This window comes from Lolium perenne, chromosome 2 (assembly GCF_019359855.2).
Source record: "Lolium perenne isolate Kyuss_39 chromosome 2, Kyuss_2.0, whole genome shotgun sequence".
NCBI lineage: Eukaryota > Viridiplantae > Streptophyta > Magnoliopsida > Poales > Poaceae > Lolium > Lolium perenne.
Window position 1 is genome coordinate 46849944 of NC_067245.2, and position 22114 is coordinate 46872057.

General features: G+C 45.6%; 3 protein-coding genes across 3 annotated transcripts; 2 read left to right on the forward strand and 1 right to left on the reverse strand.

Moving 5' to 3' along the window:
- Positions 1–6153: 6153 nt before the first annotated feature.
- On the forward strand, positions 6154–7069 carry LOC127332008 (norbelladine synthase). The gene is made up of 2 exons (XM_051358261.2): positions 6154–6419; positions 6533–7069. Exons 1-2 carry the CDS (start codon positions 6236–6238, stop codon positions 6859–6861), a joined length of 513 nt encoding a protein of 170 aa, XP_051214221.1. The 5' UTR covers positions 6154–6235; the 3' UTR covers positions 6862–7069.
- A 154-nt stretch (positions 7070–7223) lies between these two features.
- On the reverse strand, positions 7224–10606 carry LOC127332007 (histone acetyltransferase MCC1). The gene is made up of 7 exons (XM_071825994.1): positions 10378–10606; positions 9922–10173; positions 9647–9779; positions 9474–9573; positions 9172–9400; positions 7484–8406; positions 7224–7447 (listed from the first exon to the last, which is right to left on the reverse strand). Exons 2-6 carry the CDS (start codon positions 10026–10028, stop codon positions 8256–8258), a joined length of 720 nt encoding a protein of 239 aa, XP_071682095.1. The 5' UTR covers positions 10029–10173; positions 10378–10606; the 3' UTR covers positions 7224–7447; positions 7484–8255.
- A 3277-nt stretch (positions 10607–13883) lies between these two features.
- On the forward strand, positions 13884–20223 carry LOC127332009 (uncharacterized). The gene is made up of 7 exons (XM_051358262.2): positions 13884–14456; positions 14987–15061; positions 15146–15686; positions 16185–16570; positions 17376–17593; positions 17673–17853; positions 19765–20223. Exons 1-7 carry the CDS (start codon positions 14163–14165, stop codon positions 19894–19896), a joined length of 1827 nt encoding a protein of 608 aa, XP_051214222.1. The 5' UTR covers positions 13884–14162; the 3' UTR covers positions 19897–20223.
- The last annotated feature ends 1891 nt before the right edge of the window (positions 20224–22114 follow it).

Genomic DNA, 22114 nt, shown 5'->3' on the forward strand with positions numbered 1-22114 from the left:
CTGTGGCATAAATCGGCTGCAACGGAGAAAGCCAAGGAAACTCAGTCGAATGAGGAAGTTCGGCAAAGCAAGAAAGAAATCAAGACAAGTAAAACACTTACATGGTCACGAGCAACCGACAAGGTGGGAGCGTTGCCAGAAGGGATAACGTTCGACACCGGAACCTTTTCCACGGTCGTCCCTGAGGGCAGCGTTGGTTTGGCAGGCGGAGGGATCGATTCTTTAGTTGACTCGGACTTCCCAGAAAATAACTTAGCCCTCTTTGCAAGAGGAACGTCATCATCATCGTCAGGGTTGCTTAAGAAGAATAGATGGTTAGCATACAGAACAACAAAGGATAAGTTACAAAGGAAAAATAAATGCTCACAGGTCCAGGTCGTCTTCGGCAGCAAAAAAAGCCTGTCGAACTTTTCACAACAGGGGAATGCGGCGCGGTATCATCGGCATCATTATCTTGTCCGCTAGGACTTGATTCAGCCGTTGTAATAAGGTCCTCGTTTATATGTTTACGCCGCCTGCTCCGGGTGAGGGCATCATCTTCGGCAACTTCATCCTCTTGGACGTCACTGTCTTCAAGGATATACTGGACGTCCTCGGTCTCCTCGGAGTCATCGTCATCATCCTCTGGTTCCACACCGCTTTCGGGTGTAGGAGGATAGCATTGAGCCCCGACGGAGGCCTATCGACAGGAGAAAAATCAGAGAACACGGTGAAGAACGGCATAACGATAACAATAAAAGCGAGAAAGAGCATGAATTACCTCAGCCGGAAGATGGTGTAGATCGTATGGGGAACGAGCCGAAGTCAAGACAATATTGTCCTTCATACTGAGGCACGTCAAGCGGCGAACTTCATCTCGGAGTTCATCAGCCGACAGGCCGGCAGAGCTGACCCTCGACTTGTCGTCCTTGCCAGTATACAGCCACAACTGGTGGGGCCGGGACATTAGCGGCTGCACTCGACGTTGTAAGAACACTGAGACTACCTCGGTGCCGCACATCGTTAAGCCTCCCGTGTTCTTCAGATCTACGACCTGGTCGAACAGCTTGTCGGCTATTGCCCTCTCTTCAAGAGAAAGGGCGTTTCGCCAGGACTTCTTCGGCTGAGCTATCAGGACATCTTCAAACGGAGGGAGATTGGAGCGCCGCCCAGGCACCAAGGTGACTCACAGATAAAACCACTTGTTGCGCCAGCCTTGGACGGATTCCTTCATCGGGAGGTCGAAGTAGTCGACTTCTTTCCTGACAACAAAGCCAACGCCACCAACGACGGGGGGGGGGGGCATTGCTGTCATTGTAACGCTTAACATAGAAGATTTTCCTCCAAAGACCCCAGTGGGGATCAATGCCGAGGAGGGCTTCACAAACAGTGATGAAGATAGAATGATGGAGAATGGAGTTTGGGGTCAGCTGCCAGAGCTGAATCCCGTAGAAGAAAAGAAGGGAGCGGAGAACCTCGTGGGCAGGAAGAGAGAGACCACGAAATAGAAAGGCGACAAACATAACAGTAAAACCCTTCGGGGGCCTTGGGCGAGAAACTGGACCTGGGAGACGAATGTCGTCCTCAGATGAGGAGATGAGACCGAGAGCTCGCAACTTGTTTACATCACAGTTGGATATGGCGGAGGCGCTCCAGTCGCGGCTGACCTTGGCCGCGTCTAAGGCACTGGTGCTCTTCTTTTTGCCCATGGCGTCTCGAGCTTCTGAGAGAAGAAAAGGGGTGAAACGAAAGGATGGAGGAGAAGATGAGCAGTGCGGAAAGGTGAAAAGTGAAAACAATGGGAAGGCTCCCTATTTATACCACATGATTTATGGGAAATCGTGGCCATAACTCCATAAACATCGTGGGAGAAGGATCAGATTGGTCGTACACGTGTCACCCAAGAAGAGAACGAAACCGGCGGCCCATTATTCCCACGACGTGCGGAAATCGAGGAGACGCCTTGGTCAGCACGCACGCACCGGTCATTTCCTAAAAACTACCCGCGCAGAACTAGGGTGGGTCCGCCAGGTCAAGTCTTGTCAGTCAGACCGCAGCAGTGATAACGTCATCGATGACGCCATGGAGCCCTCCGGAAGCATCCGAAGAAACACAAAAACGTCGGAAGCATTACGTGCACACCCAATAAAACGTAATATCAAAGATGCCTATGCGAAGAATATTTGAAGCAAAATGGCGGAATGTTCAACTCGAGTCTGCACCCGGCCGCAAGCACCCGTGCCCAGACTCGGGGGCTACTCCCATCGGGAGCGCTGGACGCGCACCCGATAAAACTATTTTACACTCCAGGATCATGCCCGGGGACTTGATTCTGTGTAGGGTAATGTTGTTTTGCCATCGGCAGTTAACCCGCAAAGCTGGGCGCATTACTCATTATCCCTTGCGTGTTGAAAACGTACTGAAGAATACGAGCCCCGATGCAAATGTATCGGATGACCCATGAAGACTCGCAGAAAACTTCGGCAGAAGAAGACATCGAGTGGTACAACTTGAGTCTACGCACGGATTGCAAGCATCCGTACCTAGACTCGGGGGCTACTCCCATCGGGAGCGCTCGACGCACACCCGATAAGAGAAGATGATGCTGTTACAAGATGGACAAGAACAATCAAGAAGAAGATCATTAGATGAAGGCATGCTTTAGTCTCTACCCGAAATATCTTCGGCTAGACACTCGGGGGCAGGTGACGTGGGCATTACCCTTCGGGTAACCGATATTGCCTTATCCCGTTTAGCCCAACTGGAGGCCCATGAAGATACTCGATGGCAAAGCGGGCCAGTAGGACGGTGCTGGAGAAGATTCCTTGAAGAACAAGACATAGAAGAGTCGAACAAGGAAAGTTTAGAGCTAGGTCTTTTGTACACCTAGTCGTACCCGGACAGACCTCTTGAGACCTGGCCTCCTATATAAAGGCCATGAGAGGGGTTGCCGAGGGACACAATCAATCTTAGCAACTTTAGCCACCAAAAGTCTAGAGCTAGGTCGCCGTAGCACTTAGCCTCTCGACGAGACCATAGCCGAAGCCTTTGGCACCCCATTGTAACCCAATATTCTCATAATCAAGATCAGACAGGTAGGACGTAAGGGTTTTACCTCATCGAGGGCCCCGAACCTGGGTAAATTGCTCTCCCCGCTTATCTGTTCACCGATGTCTCGTGTCAGCCTACAGGATTCCATCAACCCTAAGCCCCAATCGGAGGGCATTGCCGAGGAGTACCCTCGACAGCAGGAGAACTGGGCAAGAGTGCCCTGCTCAGCAAGAAAACCACGCAATAGCTGGGAGATATACTCACCAGTAGAATCAGCCCGAAAGACACGTATAGGCGTGGAAAACTGAGTATGGACCATGGCAGCAAAACGTTTACATATAGAGAGAACCTCGCTGCGAGAAGTCATAAAATAAATCCAAGTGTAGCGAGAGAAGTCATCGATAAAAATAACATAGTAGCGGTGGCCCCCCTTGGAAGCAAAGGGAGACAGACCCCATACATCAGAATGGACCAAATCAAACGGACGCTGGAGATACAGACTCACTAGTAGGATATGGTAACTGATTCTGTTTACCAAGCCTAAAGCCCTGACAACCCTGAAGCAAGACATCTCCTGAGATAGGCCCCAGAAGACCTCGACGAAGTAAAGATGACAGGCGAGAACCACAAAGATGACCAAGACGATGATGCCATTACTGAAAGGAGGGGGTAGTGGAAGCAGCAAGCACACATGGTGCAGTTGGTGAAGTGGTGGAAGAAGGAACATGAAGCCAGTCAAGCTCCCAAAGTCCCTGGGAGTCACGGCACCGAGGGCCAGCCCCAACCAGTGCCCGAGTGTGACTGTCCTGAACAGAACAAGAATCAACATCAAGAATGACTCGACAACCAGAATCAGTGAGTTGAGCAGCGGAAAACAAGTTCATGGTAAGACGGGGAACATGGGAAACATCAGGAACAGAAAGGGAGGAAGTAGAAAGAGTGCCACGACTAGCAACAGGAAGAGAGTACCATCGACAGTAAGAACACGAACAGGGAGATGAAGAGGTCGAAGAGAAGAAAGAGAGGAAGAATCAGGAGACATGTGAAAAGAAGCTCCAGAATCCAGAACCCACGAAGATGTACCTGACTGGGGAGAGGAAACAGCCGCGGAGGCAGCAGTACCCGTCGAAATAGAGCCTGAGGAGGCAAGGAGACGTTGAAGTCTCGCTATATCCTGCTCAGTGAAGCCAATGGCGACAGGCGCTGAAGGTGGAGCACGAGGAGGCACACCCCGCTGCTTCTGATAGCAATCAGACTCAAGGTGACCAGACCTTCGACAGTGAGTGCAGAAACGAGGAGGGCGAGGGCGAATCCCACCGCGAGAAGGGCGGGCTCCTCCAGAAGCAGCAGGCGCTGGTGTGGGTAGAAGCGGCGGTGCAGGAGCAATGGGAACTCGAGCAGCAAGAACAGAGGGTGTCCCAAGCAGTCCAGCACCACGCAGACGAGTCTCCTCAGCACAAAGCTCAGTCAGCACCTCTGAGATAGGAACACGACCTCGAGCAAACAACTGAGCACGACGAGGCTCAAACTCTGGGCGAAGTCGAGACATGAACTCATGGATCCTCTAGAAGTCCATATCTGAACGTACTGTCCAACAACACTGACAATTACCATAGACATCACTGCGAAGGGAGTCAAGCTGGCGCCAGATCGCCGCACTCTGGGTGTAGAACTCATCAACAGTAGAGTCACCCTGCTGAAGATCATGCGCCTGGCGCGACACAGACAAGTACAGAGAATCCCCAGAAGGCTGATAGCGCTGACGAAGGTGAGACCACATCTCGGCAACAGTGGCGAGGCCCATAAACTCAGAAGCAAACTGTGGCTGAACACTCTGAGAAAGAACGGCAGCAGCCCTGGCATCCTCATCACACCACTGAGTAAAGGTAGCCAAACTGTCACGGTAAGAGCCAAGAGCCTCTGAATAAGCAAGTACCTGCTCCTCATATGCCTCATCAACAACAGCCTCGGCAGACTTGGCTGCATCCAGATCAGCCTGAGTAGCATGCTCAGCAAGGGCCTGTGGCACAGACGGTGGAGTAGGAGGCACAAGAGCAGTGGGGTGCGGCTGACAAGAGACCTCGCCAGTAAGAACACCCCACAGCCAAAGACCGCGCATGTGAATGCGCATAAAGGCAGCAAACTCTCCATAGTTGGTACTATCAAAGATCACTGGGCGTCGAGGAATGCTGACATAGCCAGACGGGGAGGAGGCCATCCCCCCTTTTTTTTGGTCAACCCTCAGATATGGAGCTGGACCTGGCCAGAGCCAAAAATTCGAGCGTGCCCGTGGTCAGTAGCTGGCCAACCGAGGCCAACCAACGCTGGGGCGGCCGGGGCACAGCCGGAGCGGGCCGGGGAGGGGCGCGGCCGGGGCGGCCGAGGCACAGCCGGGGCGGGCCGGTGAGAGGAGAGGCCGGGGCGGCCGTGGCATGGCCGGAGCAGGCCGACAGGAGGCGCAGCTGGAACGGGGCTTGCCAGCGGCAGAGAGGGCAGTGACAGCCAGATCTTGGCCGGCTTGAGCAGCAGGAGCTCCAAATCGAGCTACAAAATGACAAGAACGACTAGAAGAAATCGATCCCGACTGGATCGGGAGAGGAGGTGGAAGGTGGAGCAGCAACAGCCGGAAAGATCATCGGCGGTGGTGCGGATCGAGCACGGAGTTGCAGCGTGCAAAGAGCTAAACCAGGAGCAAGATATTCACAGAGGGTCATAGGCCAGTACATGTACATGTGTGACAATGTGCAAGTAAGCCCCTCATACACTGGGGAATAGAAGAATATAGACTATACAACTCTAACAAAACCATGTTAGGATATTTTGTTTGATCGTATGAATATCACATACTATTGTGATGCACATGTATTTTGTGGTCCATGCACCTTATCTATCAGTCTATCACAACTGGGGAAAATATATTGATCCAGTAGTAAGTTATAGCCAGTTAAGCCAAAAATAGGGACAAGATATGGCTCAGATTGAATGATGGGTCGTCTTGTGGTTGAGCATTCCATTTGTAACCATCCGAAAAAGACTATTCCTTTTGTTTTACTATGGAAAGTACACTCGCACGTGTCATTTTCTGGGAGAGACATCCCATCCTGTAAGCCATATATGATATATTCTTAGAATGCAGTGACCTGCAGCTTCCACAAAAATTCTATCTACCAAGAACTCTGCAAGTTACAGAGAGCTCACTACGGCAATGAAGGGGAGCCTTTGCCATGAGTTCCAGACTGACCTCCCTGCTGCTGAGGTGTGGGAGGTCTATGGAAGCCTCCTTATTGGACAGTTGGTGCCTCAATTGCTTCCTGACATGCTCTCAAAGGTCGAGCTTGTTGACGGAGATGGTGGCGTTGGAACAGTCCTGCTTCTCACCTTCCCTCCTGGTTAGAACCTGAACCCATACCCTTCATTTAGCCAAGGATGGTCCATTTTTTTCTTGTTTGATATCATGTGTAACCAGCTAAAGTAATTTCCGTTTTGGTGATTATGTTACCAGGAACTCCTGGATTGGAATTTTACAAAGAAAAGTTTGTGAAGGTCGACAATCAAAATTATGTGAAGGAGGCAATAGTAGTAGAAGGAGGGTTTCTGAATTATGGCTTTACGGAGTATTTAGTACGATTTGAGATTACAGGGAAAACAGAAGAGACATCTGTAATAAGGTCAACCATTGAATATGAAGTCGACGAAGACCACATAAGCAATACATCCTTGGTCAGCACCAGTGCTGTAGCTGCTATTGCTGAGGCTATCACAAGGTTTATCAAGGAGCAGAAATGTTCTGAGCAAGCTCCGAAGAAAACCCCAGACAAGCAATCACAGTGATGTGCCAAATAGTGACTTTCTATTTCTATTTACTGTGTTACGGATTATGTTTCTTGGATAAATAATTGTAACTTATTGCTGTAGTGCCCTGCCGAGTATTGTATATAGTTTTGATAAGAAAGCCAAAGTTTATGATACTATGCATCACATATTCATATCAACGTGGCCCTGTATACAGTTTTGCAGTAAATATTACACTATTTCTTTAGTTCTAAACTGAATACAATGGTCTGAAGCTGGGGCACAGGGCTTAAGGCACTGATGCCACCAGCTTAGTAGCCTATTATGTCGTGTGTTGAGCAGCCTTCTCTGTTGACGATTTAACATATTCTTCCTTTTATATAGGCATTGAGAAGAAAGCTTTATATTTCTCAAAAGAGCAGCACTGGAAGAAATCAGTCTGACATTCTGAAACTCTGGAACTAGTAAGTGCAAACATCAAGAATAGAGTAAAATATCATTCTATTTCTTATCAAAACTGCTTCACGAGATCTCACCATTTGGTAAAGAAAACATCCAGCAGCGCCAGACAAAATGATCACCATTAACATCATCGTTCGAAGGCATAATCCCCATCTTGAGATGTCTGACAACAAAGGCGCATCCTTGAGCAGGAGTTTACCTTAGCATGTATGCGAGGAAAAACTCATCCATCTTCTTAGCAACAACAGCATAGCAACAGTCACTACTCCATTCTGTCTCTCCAATTCTGCATGCACCATGGTGGCCATGACCTGGCTAGCATGCAAAACACCACATTGGTATAGAGATCGTTAGATTATACAAGAGTTATCAAGAAGAGCCAAGAGCGTCTGACCACAAGGGAAACATGCTTCTGTTGGATGAGACATGGGAGACCACTTACCCTATGAAACCAACCATACTCCTATCAAGCATAGGAAGTTGATTAACTTAGTTACTAATTACTCCCTCCATTCCAAATTAAGTGACACAGCTTTTTTTCTAGATACAATACAAGTGTATCTAGACCAAATCTGACCAAAACTGCGTCAGTTAATTTGGAACAAGGGCAATAGTTAAGTATAGCTACAAATTGACCAAAGACAACAACTATGATGGCTAATGATGATTTTGTTGTGTTAAATGTACAAATTAAGTCCTAAACATTTACCAGAGTTGTTTCTAAGTAAAGTGCAAGAAAGCTTATTTTACCCCGAACAAAAAAGAAATCCTCTTTCAGGATTAAAGCTTAATCAAGAATATATTGCAGAAATATACATATATTCCAACATAAAAAATGTTAATGGAATTTCTTTCTACACATATTTTTTCTGTATAATCATGAACAAGACTATGCTTGATGAATTACAAATGATTTAGCAATGAATCAGAAGGCACCATCCATTTGTAAATAAGACACCACGGAGTATAAATTAGACATGGCATCTCTTATCTTCACTGCTGATTATCCTCGTATCAGTCTGTGTAACCAAAAGGGTGCTTGATTCCTTAAATCTGGACCATTCATGTGTACTTTGGTTTCTGTTGCTCCATATCTTTGTAACCAGAACCTCCAGGAAGCCCCTGAAGTACATAGCAAGATAAGTTGCAATCTGTCCGACAGAATCATATGATAATTATGGGATCATATGAAAATAAAATGTATTCCCGAAACCCAGATATATTGAACCTTCAAAAAAATGTGGCAATAAATTGTGTTAGCGAAGTAGAGAAATAGGAGAGCTGTGGAACTGTTACGAAAAGTAGACCATGAAACTTGGAGTAGTTTGCTGGGGTTGTAGATTTAGACTTTACATGGATTTAATTAAAACAGCACCCACTTTGGTATCATGTTTAACTCTTAGTAGAACCCATCATTTTTGGGGAGTCCTTACAACCGTCAAAACAACTGTCGGAGCCTCCTGTACGGTTGTTCTTAAAAAACAAACACAAAAGGTTGAAAATTGTCTGCTATGTGCTAATCAAATTTCATTGACTATTTTTGTATTAAGTTCAACAGACTATGTTAAATGCATGGCATAATTATTAAATATTAGAATCGTGACATAGAGAACCACTAAAATAATTCGACATACTCAACCACGTAAAACAATTTAAAGGTGCTCCCATGCGGAATTATAGATGGTTCTAGTCAATCAATGACCAGGATCAGCTTAGGTACATTAATTCCAATAATGAAACAAATTAAAACTACACGCTAATTATCTTATCGAATAAGAATAGCTAAAAAGGCACTCAACTTGCAGTTTATTCTAAAAGATGAGGCTTTGCAGATTACTTAACATGGAAAAAGCAGCTTCCCCATGATAAAGTATAGATAGCACTTACAGTAGTGAACAAGGTGAAAGGCCCTCACGGACATAGTATACGAACAAGAATGAGTCGTAATGCTGTCCTTTAATGTAGTAGAACATTGGCAATCTTCTAACAAGGTTAAATAGCATCTTCTCGTAGAATCTGATTGCAGGTTGATTGTATGAAATGACATGCAAATATACACCCCTGCAGTTGATGATACTTGTACCATATTTAATAACCTCCTGAACCAGGGAAGATGCTGCACGTCGAAGTTTTATCATGGTCAGCAGAAATTTCAGAAAAAATAAGAAAATCCGGCAATAGGTACTCACCAATGCCAAGGTTTCTATAACGATCTACCACCCCAAGCGTTAGTATATACACAAGAGTTGGGTCTTTCCACAAACAGTTGTTGCTAAACAAATCTTCAATCTGCAAATTAAGATCATCATTAGCTCTATTATGAGCATGTCAATAAAGTAAGAATTTTCAGGACTTGCTGTACCTCACTGTCTTGTGCAGACACTATCTTGGTGGTAACAAACCCAACAAGTTCATCTGATCTGCTCGTGTCGACAGCACCCCAGGATATGATACCATTGCTATTAACAACATCTAAGAAGAAATCTCTCTCATACCTCAATAACAGGCACAACAAAATAATTAAGGCAAAATTTAAGAGTAATGCAGAAATTTAATAATACATTGAAACAGTTTGCGAGCAAGTTTACAGTTTAAGCATAACCGAGAATAGCAGTGACATTCATTCAGTCATTGTACCTTACAGGAAACAGGTCAACGTGAATCTGCTCGAGCACCTGAAGATCCGAGAGCCGAATCGGGCGGTATTCTACAGTTGGTTGGAATTTAGATGTTGGGTCCAACATGAGGAGTTGAAGCCTGGAGCTCTCCTAGAGACAAATCTCTCCAAGACTCATCTGTGTGTCAGCCCCAGCATACACATTACACAATGCCGATTCCTGTCCAAGCCATCGTGGGTACCTCCGAGTATACTCCGATTTTGAATTGAATCTGGGTTATCACGCACAGCTACATTATCAGTTCAGGTCGATTACAACAAGAAATCCTCAGTCTAGCATCACGAATCCACCAATCAAGTAGTACGATTTCGCCATGAACGGGCCGAGAGGGGCCGAATCAGATGTAACCTAAACCTAATACGCTGCGATGATTGATCGGAAACAGTTGGGCAGATGAGCGAGGGGCGGAGCTAACCTTGCAGCCTGGGCTCAGATGAAGGGATGTGAGCGCGCTTTGGCTAGGTTCCTCGGCTCAACACTTCGATTTGGTGGGGGCCGTTGACGAAGAAGATGAAAGCTGGGGGCGCTGGCTGGAGAAGTGGTGGGATGAATCGGGAAGTGGAACACGCGTGAATGAAATTGTTTCAGTTTTCAAACTCTTGGCTCCGAACATAAAGAGTTAATCATCAAACTGTATTTTGGTTAGGCCCACGACCTGATGACATTCTTCAGATTTTTGAGAATGATCGTCTTGTAACCCTTGCTGAGTAATAAAGCTCCTTTTTATCCGCAAAAAAAAAAAAATACTCTTGGCTCGGAACATTAAAAAAAACTGTTCATCTAGCTCCTTGTCACTCATACTGTCACATTCAAAATTGTTCCTAGTCTGGGCATATGCAGTTGACCTTAAAATGGTACAAATCACCTAGAATGTTGCCTATGTCTTTTTATGCTTGTCCCACCACTAGAAGAAATGTTGCAATGAGGTTCAGGATGGGAATGGGTCGGGTCGACCCGCCGGGTCGCTGACCCAACCCAAAAAAACAGGGCCGTTGGGCCAGCCGGGTCAGCCGCATATAAGAATCGGGCCAATGGAGTCGGCCCTGTGTGACCCATTGGGCCAGGAGGGCCGACCCACCTATTAACATTTTTTTTATTTTGTTTCAATATATTTTAGAGAAAGGTATATCCGTAAGGTATGTTGGCCTTACTTCACAGCTGATCGAACAGGGAAGGTGAACTCGGCAAGATGCATACGTATAAGATATAAGCAGGTTGAACGATTTTTTATGGACATACATATTGCGAGCTAGTGCTAGATTGTTTTTCTACCGTAGCAACTCACATAGACACATACGCAAACACAAAGGAAACACGAGAAAGTATCTCTCTGAACCTCCCGTAACACTTCAAGAAAAAAATGGTACATATTATAGAGCTTTCGTGCATGTATATACATCTTAAGCGTAGCTAATTTAGTAGAATTAAGACACATAATTATTGACTAATCATACTACACCAAAACAGTGCTTCACTCGAACAACATAATCTAAAAAAAAGTATATGAAGCAAAATTTGGGTTGACCCAAAATACCCATTGGGACAGCAGGGCCATTAACTTTTCTTGAATGGGTCGACCCGCGGCCTTGAGGCCAACGGGGCCGAGGCCAGGGCCAGGTCCGGGCCGGCCCATTCCCATCCTGAAATGAGGTTGCAATAACATAATATTTTGTTGCGCATGTGAGAGTGTGCTGCAAGGGTCGAACGACCAAAATTTAAGTTCTACAAAGATCAGACAATGATAGATAGGCTGATTTTTGCCCGCACTCTGCCCAACTAGCTCTTGGCACCACCATTATATTGTTTTCCTTTTAAATTAATATGAATGGAAGTCCAACGTACCGGTGAAAAGAGACTCATAGTCTTTCCACTCTTATCTTTGCATTTGCGGAAGAACACAATGTTTCTCTTTGTTGTTATGCTTGAATTGGTGAGGGTTCATCTAGGGTCCCAAACTTAATCTTTAGGCCATGCCATAAGTTGCACATGGTCCAAGCGCCCGACTCCAATCCAGCGGCCTAATCTTTGGTAGTCCTCCGACCTAGCTTTACCGATAAATCTAATACAGGGCGCAAATTGCCCACCAAGTATAATCTTTAGACCCATGCCAGAAGCTGTAAGGGGGTCGTCTGTTATAGATGAAGGTGGGTGGGGGGAGGGGGGAGGGGGGAGGGGTGGCATGTTGAATTTTAGATATGAATCTATTTTTTATATGGATGACTCCCCCTGAATATCACTTTTGGCAACTTTGTAAGAGCAACATTAGAGAAGACAAATCAGAGCGCAAAGGTACAAAACATGGTGGTGCTAGCCAAAAGGCGGAAACACGAAGACGACACTGTCGTTAAGCGACATATAATCGTTCAGCTGTAGCAGCCCACATATTTTTGAAGTGGTGTAGACCTATTTCGTGTGAGAGAGATTTGAGATGTATAGAACCTTATAAATATATACCTAAATTATTTTGTACAAATTAACAACCAAGAGTCCAATTAGCCCACTCCATGTGATGAAACCATGCCAATTAAGCTATATTCACCCGACAAAAATAAGCAGTTGTTATATTGTAATGAAAGGGAGAACATACTGTGAGATTTTAGAGGGTTTACTTGTTTTTCTCTCGAGAGATTGTATTTGTTCCTTTATATAGTAGAGGAGACGTAAGGAACTAATTTAAACTCACTGACTACTTTCATGCAAAAAAGTTTTCTTGTCTCTCGCAAACTAATCATCTTTTTTTGGGCAGGCCTTTCTCCCGCGTGGGTAGCCTGCTCCAGCTTCTCATCTCTCCTGCTACTCAACAATGTATCTCTTTCGTGCTACTCCATGATATATCTCTCTCTTCTTACCTTTCCATGCGAGATGAGTGAGCCAACAAAAACTCCACCGCACCCCATCCATGTATTCTTCTCTAGCTCGTCGGTACGGGGCTTCTCCTTCCCGCCCCTTATCTTCTCTAATGGAGAGTTCAAGGAGCTCAATAACATGGATGAAGTCATGCTCGGAGTTTGAAAACGAAGATATTCCTAACGATGTCACACGCCGAAATACGGACCATGTCCCCGGTCGTTTGGTTTGTCGTCGAAGTCCATCGAGCAAGATTCGTGGCTGGCAAGCCCAAATCAGCGAAGGGCGGTGCCGTAGTTGTTGAATTAGAGGTTATTGATTTCTGAGAATCTGGTATCGAAAAGGGTGTGTTATACATTGCAAGCGTGTATGGTGGTTCTTTTGTACCCATGCGCAACATGTTGTGAAAATCCTTGGCGTATGCTTCAATGGAATTTTTTTCATGTTACAAATATGTTTTGATCACATATGTTGCACACATTCGGTTTCATGTTGTGTATGTCGTGTCACCTTTTTCAATATATTGTAGCAGAAATAGTGATTTGTTGCATGCCTAGATTCTTTTGCTACATAAGCATATTTTACTTGTGGCTAGAAATTTGGAAGATTCTTAAGCAATGAAAAATTGTTGCAATGACATTACAAGAGAACAACAAAAGCTGCAAAAAGATGTTACAAGAAAAAAAATTAAATGTTACAGGCATACTTTTTGCAGCGATCAGATGTAAGAGATTTACTATTTTAAGTAAATCATTACGTCATGGAGAAAGTGGCTAATTCTCCAGCTGCAGCTGGGTGACACCTATCACTGGCCAAAATGTTGTTCCGACTCATAACAGAAAGATATTTTTTAGATAATAAACGGGCATTTTGAGACAAACACAAGAAGACGGAACGAACTTAGAAAGACTTGTAACATATACTCAAACAAAAAAAAATACATGTAAAAGTAGTAATAATAAATACTTCATTATGTCTGAAAATAATCTGCTCAATTTTTTTATAGATATAGATATATCTATAACTAAGTACATCAATATAGTAAATCTAAATAAAGTTAAGCAGGTTATTTTAGGTCACAGGTTTTCACTCTTAAAGGACGGCAAGTCGGTAACATATTCGGAGGACGGAAGAGTTTTAAATACAGTAGAGTAAATCATACCATAGGTCGGATCAAAGTCTCGCAAGTCGATACAAAAGGCCCGAGAGGCGCAAGCAAGAAACAGTGTTGTTCTAATCGCCCGCCCCGAGGTTCGTCGTCCTCAAGCCCCGACGCCAAATTCGGGGCCGCGCCGCCGCAAAACGCTCTGCCCCGATTCTACTAGTCCGGAGCAACAAAGGCGTTGGACGGCAATGGTGCGGAAGTCGTCGAAGCGCAGGGGCGGCCCCGGATGTGTCGCGCCCGCGCCGGAGCTCCACTGGAAGGCCATAAACCCTATCCCCATCCACGCCGAGATCCCCGAGTGCTCCCGCGCCGCCGAGGCCCCCCTCGACGCCTTTGTGGACATAGTGGACGAGGAGCGCCTCGGGCTCGACGTCCCCGCTGTCGCTGCTGTGGAGGAAGAAATCGTAAGAGCGCTGGCGGAGATGTGCATGGAGTTGACTGAGGAGGAGCTGCGCGCTAACGATCAGATGCAGGAGGACGAGGTGATGTGTCGTTTTCATGCTGTTCGATCAGTAGTCGATGGTAAAGCATAATTGAGTAGCTTCACTCCATCAGGGGTATAAATTAAATGAGTAGATTCTAAATAGATCACCGTAGTGAACTTTAAGATCTTTTCTGCTACTACTGATTTTGAGGGCCGATTGTGAGGACTGGAATTCACATTGTCTGAAGTAGCCGCCCCTATTTTCGGTTTATTTTTGCACCCACAGAAGAGAGATTGTATAGTTAAGCCATGCCTGCTGATTTATCATAGTACTTATTTTGCTGTTATCCTGTTTTTTAAATTGGATGTATGCTTTTTTTTTCCTCGAACACACACCAAAGTATGTGCCTGCGTTTTTGATACTGCGACTGCAACGATTTCTAATAATGAAATAAAGGCCGCATGCATCTATTCGTTGCAGATGCCGGGGTTTTTCTCCCCATTTCAAAAAAAAAAGTGCCTGCGTTTAAATTGGACGTGTGGCGATCACTTCTTTTCGTCTGATACAAACTAAACTTTAATGTCCAGATACTTGTCTTGGGAGCAATTTTTGGAGACAGTCTAGTCATGTTAAACAAAAAAGAAGGTCAACGGTCTTTCCAGGTATGACCATCACAATCAATTTTCTAGCCACATTATTGCTAGTAAGGGCAATGTTTCAACCAATATGTTCATGTTGTTACACAGATTCATGTGCATATTGAGATCCCAGATGGTATAGATGTATCGGCAAGGCTCGACTATGGTACTGGAACATTAAATTATGGGGGAATATGTGATGGTGATGCCTCCGATAATCTTGTTTACAAGTTTAGAGTTGAGCATTTGCCTCCAATCCAGCTAACCTGCTACCTGCCTTCGTCATACCCGAGTCATCAACCTCCAATTTTCACCATCTCCACCGAATGGCTGGACAAAGTGAAGATTTCGTCATTATGTCAAATGCTGGATATGATGTGGGAAGGGCAACAGGGCATGGAAGTAATATACCAGTGGGTCCAATGGCTCCAAAACTCTTGCCTTTCTCACCTAGGGTTTAGTGATGAGATAATTTTAAGCAAGGGTGATCTAACCTGTGATGAAGATGGTGAGGATAAGCGTGCTTGTCCAGATGATTCTGCACCTGATGTTATAATTCCAAGGATTTTGAGATACAATGATGATAAGCGTCATGAAGCCTTCTTACATGATATCCATGACTGCATGATTTGTTTCAGCGAGTATCCTGGTAAGTCTTAGTTTTCTGTACAACTGTATGCAGTGTTATATACAGACTTATACTGTGGAAGTCTTGAGCTGTGTTATACTCAAAAACTATTGGTGTGTGATGGCCTTGTGGTTGTACGACAAGAAGATCTGTTGTGGCTAGATATTACCACTCTACGTTCATCTTAGTTCTCATTACCCAATGCATGAGCTAGATATTACCACTCTATGTTCATATTGGTCCCCATTATCCAATGCAAAATCCTTACTTTTAGAGTTGACTAGATACTGCAACTGTAACAATGTTATATAGATGCCATATTAGAGGTTCTCATTCAGATGACAATCATTTTTCCCTTGCTCTGGCTAGAAATATGGTGCAATGAGGTATTCATTATGCTTGCCATATCCAACTTGGTTATTCCATTTTTGTTAACCCTTAGTATCCCAATTAATTGTGCTTCTGATTCTAATTCAGTACTTCACTATATTTTCCAAAAAAAAAATCATTACCTCACAGGTGTCGATTTCATCATACTTCCATGTCATCATTACTTTTGCCGGAAATGTATGCAAACATATTGCAAAATGCATGTCAAGGAAGGAACTGTATTGAAGTTGACTTGTCCTGATACAAAATGTGGAGGCGTCGTTTCTCCTAATATATTGAAAACACTGCTGGAGGAGAAAGAGTTCGAACGTTGGGAAGGATTGCTTCTTCAGAGAACTCTTGACGCCATGAATGATTTGGTTTATTGTCCAAGGTGCGAAACTGCTTGCTTGGAAGATGAATGCAACGATGCAGTGTGTCCGAGTTGTCTATTCAGTTTCTGCACACTTTGTACAAATCACCGTCATGTTGGGAAAGAATGTATGACTGCAGAGGAAAGAATTCGTATGTTGGAGGTAGGAGAACTTTATCTCACATATATTTTCCTTATTTTAGACATGGTAAATTATGGGGCTGTTTCTGTACTAACATATATCCACTAGCAAACAGAAAAAAGGAGAGTTCTGGAAAAGTAACACTATTTCTGGATCCAGTGGACAGCAGCGGAATTACGATGGCAATAGTGAATTACCTGATGCAGGCGGATATAAATTGCAACACGACATCTAATCATATTTAACATATCACTAGATAATGCTTAGAATATTGATATCAGGCCATTTGCTCCATGATCTCATCAGCCTATGGCCCAGGGTGGACAGATCATGTCCTGCAGTCCCTGAGTGGCCGAGTGTGAACCTACCCTCATCCAACAGGGGATTTTTGTATCCAATAAATACTGCAAACACGTTAGCATTGCTTGCTAAGACCAACAGTTGATGTTCTAATTGTAGGCTAACTTGATAGATATCTAAGCTGCCAAATGCCAGCATTGTTTGTTGTTGTATACACATTGAATACCGATTCGCCATATAAGTTGCCTTTTGTAACTAGCAATAGATTTATGTGGTTCACTGCACTTTTAGGCTAGGTGTTTTATAGGGAAAATGCACATGTATTTTTCTTTATTTCTATACACATTTTCTGGCTAACTATGCTAGAGACAATTTTGTATTTTGACAAACTTTGGTAAAAATGAGGCCAACGTATATTCTTTCGGAGAAAAAAAAGATACATAGGTTGAGTCATTTTGATCTGTTATGTCCTTAGTTCTATGTGTTTTAAATGGTTGACGTGAATACTAACTTTCCTTTGGTGCAGGAACGGCTAAAATCTAGGAAACTACAGAGCGATCAGAAAAAGATAGATGAAGCACGCAGCCTCCAGACAATTATGAGAGATGCAAAACAGTGCCCACGATGCAAGATCGCTATATCTAAGATAGATGGATGCAATAAGATGGCATGTACGAACTGCGGGCATTACTTCTGCTACCAATGTAACTCTGAAATTTCTGGATATGATCATTTCAGTTACAGGTGAGTTCTCTTCTAGTGATTTTTTTTTTCCATTGCCATAGATTTTACTTGACAAAAACAATCGTGTTGTTGTGTTCAGATCGGGTGCATGCCAGCTTTTTCCTTGGGAGGAAATCGATAGATGGGAAGCGCAAATGAATCCAGGGAGAAGGAGGGTTCAACACCAAGTGGATGCTCCAGTTCCAGTTCCAGCTCCTGCCCCAGTGCCCGAAGTACGATATTACTACCCTTGTCCTACGTGTGGCGAACAACGTGCAAAGGTAACATGAACTTTTTTTTGCTTCCATAAAGACATCTTAGACAACAACCATAATAATAGTTAATGAGAATGATGCAGTCCCCTACCTTTGTTTTTGAAACCACCAGCTGCCTCTCTTTTGTATCGAAAAACCAAACAAGTGATGTTTCTTATACAACTATTTGCGGTCAGTTCATTCTTTATAAAATAGATGTTGTCATTAGGACTTTTAGGGCATCTCCAACCACGCGACCCAAACGGACGCGCTAGGCCGTCCGGTTTGGGCCGTTTGGGTGGCCAAGCGGACACGCGGACAGCGGCCCGCGTCCGCGTGACCGTTTGGGTCGCGCGCTGCGCCCAACGCGCAGACGCAGCGCATAATCAAGGAAATAGAAAAACATTTGAAAAAATGCGAATTTAAACGAAATTTCATTGAACATATGCCCTATTTTGGGCAAATTTGTACATAGCCCTATTTTGGGCAAATAAAACTAACAAAAGAAGCCCCTATATGAGCTTTTAAATTTAAACTAATATAAAAAACCCTCTATTAGGGTTTGGTCGGCGGCGCGGTGGCTGCCGGTGCGCCGCCTAGCCCCTGTGGGCGTCGTCGGCGACGTCGTCGTCGTGGACGACATCCCCGGGCGGCGACGCGCTGTTGTGGCTGGACCGCGCCGGGGACTCCGGCCACGGAGACCACAGGGCCTCCTCCCAGGCCGAGTGGGGGTCCGGAGCCACCCGAGGCTGCGGCGGCGCACGGAGCAGCGCCTCCTCCCCGAGGCTCTCGCTGCCTCTCCCGCCGTGCGCGGCGCTCGGCCTCTGGCGCTGCCGCTGCTCCGCGCGGCGCCTGTCCTCCTGCCGCCGCTGCTCCGGCGGCGCTCCTCGTCGGCGCGGCGCCTGGCCTCCTCCCGCCGCGCCGCCTCCTCCTCCTCCCGTCGCGCCTCGCGGGCCTGGGCGTAGAGTTCCCAGCCCTCCGCCTCCTCGACCTCCCGCCGGGCCGCCTCCTCCATCTCGGAGGTGCGAATGGCCGCATGGAGGTGCGGCCATTTCGCCTCCTCCTCCGCCGCCGAGATCATCAGCGCGGCGCGGAGGTCCGGGTCCTCCTCCGAGGACTCGGGCTTCGGCTCGAGCAGGAGAGGCGGCAGTTGCGGCAATGCCGCGCCGCCGCGGGCGGCCTCTCCGATGTGGAGGCCGCCTCGGTTTCTTCCCGCAGCCCGCAGCGCCGGCGGGCAACGGCGGCTGCTGCTCGCCTCGTCGTCGTTGGCGGAAGCGAACCGTCGCTTGGCCATGGCGGCGGTTTCGCTGCGGGGAGTGGAGTGGGGACTGGAGTGGAGGGTCAGATCCCCTCCAGTCCCCATTTAATAGACTCCCTGGTCACCGACAGGTGGGCCCAGGGAGACGAGGCGCCCAGCCCGGACGCGAGCGGACGGCGCGTGCCATTCGCGGCCACGCAAACCTAGCCTAGATTTGGGCCGGGTTTGCGTCGTTCCGGACGCCGCGGCCGTCCGCTTTTGCGGTGCGTCCCCGCGTTGGGCCGCGTTTTTGTCCGGCTCGACCCATCCGGACGCGCGGACGCGGTTTGGGTCGCCCCGTTGGAGTTGCCCTTACTCCTTTGCTTTGTGCTTACCTGCAGGTGCGATGGTTAAATGATTTAATCTGTTTATTCCAAGCTTGATTATATATAATTTGATCACTCGTGACTCTGATATAACTTCGACAAATAAATTATTTCTTGGTGTAGTTTAATGTTAAAGTAAATCAGCGGCTGATCTCCAAGCCATGGTTGCTTGTTAGCTTGAGCCATCCAATGTAAGGGTAACCACAGCCTGCATGCTCCGATGAATTCTTAACCCCTTGAAGCTGTGGTTCTTATTTTTTCTTTTCACATTGCACAACACAAATGCTTCATGATTTGTATACACTTTGATCGCAGATTGGAAACAATAACCACATCAGGTGTTCGTCATGCCGCACACACTTTTGTGCATTGTGTCGGAAGACTGTAGATAAAACTTCACGGCATTTTGGTCCCAGGGGATGCAAGCAGCATACTGCAGATCAATGAGACTGCCTGCCATATGTGCATCACTTCAACAACAGAGCAATGAAAAGAGAGCGGAATGAGAGACTGCTTGCCATACCGTGATTTCTCTCTCTTTTCCGTTCGCTCCTGCACGTAGTTATGCTGCAGGGTGTTCTATGTACATTTTTTTCACTCTTCTAACCAATGAAAAGCCAACATTTGCTGGATCTTCTTTTTTAAATGTATTACTGGTGGTTTGCATATATAGTTATATACCCATCTCAGCACACAGCCTCAGCTCGGTGCTTCCAGCATTTTACAGGGAGCTTCATTTTCAAGTCTCCGAATTCTTGTACTCGTAACATGCTCTCTCGGAGTACTTGCTTGGAATACCTAGAAATTAGTCTCCAATATAGCCTGCTACCAATCATCATTGAATCGGATTGCTCCAGATTAGTGGTGGCGGTCTGTGATAGGGCTCAAGATCGTTCAGCCTATATGCACTTCATTTATTTCTGAGATTAAGTTGATGATTTTTAGTAATCATGTTTGCAAAATTGTATTAGTAGATCGAGGGCAAGCGAGGGCTAGCCACTGTCTTGCAAATTGGACAAGATGGTGTGGTTTGGCTCAGGACCTGATGTTGACCTGATGTTGTCCTTCGGGAGCTGTTGGCTGAATCTGTTTTAATTCCTGCTGCCTAATAAAGATCTGGTTTTGCCTAAGAGTAGTCATAGTGGGGAGTAACATAGAGTAGTAACATGGTGCATGTTACTACCCTATGTTACTACCTTCATAGTGGGTAGTTACATATATGTGGTGTCATGCATGTTATATTTTTAGGCTGATTATAGTGGTAAGTATCATGTAGTAGTATCATGCATATGATACTTGTGTATGATAATATCTCTATAGTGGTTAGTATCATGAAATAGTATCATAGTCATGCTATATTTATTGCTTTTTAGAATCTCAATGCAAATTTGTGAACTGGATTTGTTTGGCATTAACTTTTCTCGTGACATGCGCTATGATACAGTATCTACCTATGTTACTCTAATCTTCTCTCTCTTCCTTAACTAGCTGCCACATCAGCATTTTTGTGAGACCAATGTGCATGATACTAGCTATGATACTAGCACTATGGCTAGCCTAAGACTCATCTTGTCTTGGGAAGTGTGATGTTATGGTAACATAGCTAGTTACCACTCCACTCTTTTTCTTCATTCATTGTCATGCCATGTCACCAAAATGCTTTGGGGTGTGTGATGTTACTACCTATGTTACTCCCACTATGAGTAGTCTCATAGTGGGAGTAACATAGCTAGTAACATCACACATCTCAAGACATTTTAGTGACATGGCATGCTATAAATGAAGAAAGAGAGTAATGTGGTAACTAGCTATGTTACCATAACATCACTCCACTCTTTTTCTTCATTCATTGTCATGCCATGTCACCAAAATGCTTTAGGGTGTGTGATGTTACTACCTATGTTACTCCCACTATGAGTAGTCTCATAGTGGGAGTAACATAGCTAGTAACATCACACATCTCAAGACATTTTAGTGACATGGCATGCTATAAATGAAGAAAGAGAGTAATGTGGTAACTAGCTATGTTACCATAACATCACACACCCCAATGCAAAATGAGTCTACAACATAATAAATAACACAATGCATGACACCATATATAAGTTAATACCCACTATGAAGGTAGTAACCTAGATTAGTAACATGACATATATTACTAGTCTAAGTTACTCCCCACTGTGACCAGCCTAAAAAACAACAACAACAACAGATCAATCGACAAGCACCGAGATAGGGAAGGAAATCCTATGCGACCCGGGTCGTATAGCTCCCAGCGCTGGACCAACTTGTACGACCGACGCGTGGCAAAACAAATCAAACCTATTTACTTATTCCTGATTTGTAGTTACCAAATCATGATTGCGATTCCGATCTCATAAGTACCGAGCTCCTCGTCCATGGCAACTATTCTCGGCGCACCAGTGATGAGACTCCCTTGCTCTCTGCATCACTGACCAGAACTGCCACCGTGCTCCTCCCGCTGTTCGCGGCACACCGGCACCATACCATATGCTTCCCACCGCAAGCTGCGACCGTTTGCGTCGGGTATCTCCAGCGGTGCGGACGCATTTTTTTAACGGAGACATCGCCAAGGTCATTAATAGCGGTTATCGTCCCGTTGAGACCTGCCGTCGGCGATTACCGGTTCCCGCGCGACGACGGT

Coding starts and splice junctions, on each gene's coding strand:
- LOC127332007 (XM_071825994.1), bottom strand. CDS start 10,028: ATGTTGGACCCAACATCTAAATTCCAACCAACTGTAGAATACCGCCCG. Junction 9,401..9,473: donor TTATAGAAACCTTGGCATTG/GTGAGTACCTAT, acceptor TTCGACGTGCAG/CATCTTCCCTGGTTCAGGAG. Junction 8,407..9,171: donor CTTTCACCTTGTTCACTACT/GTAAGTGCTATC, acceptor TATGTACTTCAG/GGGCTTCCTGGAGGTTCTGG.
- LOC127332008 (XM_051358261.2), top strand. CDS start 6,236: ATGAAGGGGAGCCTTTGCCATGAGTTCCAGACTGACCTCCCTGCTGCT. Junction 6,420..6,532: donor GCTTCTCACCTTCCCTCCTG/GTTAGAACCTGA, acceptor TTATGTTACCAG/GAACTCCTGGATTGGAATTT.
- LOC127332009 (XM_051358262.2), top strand. CDS start 14,163: ATGGTGCGGAAGTCGTCGAAGCGCAGGGGCGGCCCCGGATGTGTCGCG. Junction 14,457..14,986: donor ATCAGATGCAGGAGGACGAG/GTGATGTGTCGT, acceptor TTTAATGTCCAG/ATACTTGTCTTGGGAGCAAT. Junction 16,571..17,375: donor AAAGAATTCGTATGTTGGAG/GTAGGAGAACTT, acceptor CCTTTGGTGCAG/GAACGGCTAAAATCTAGGAA.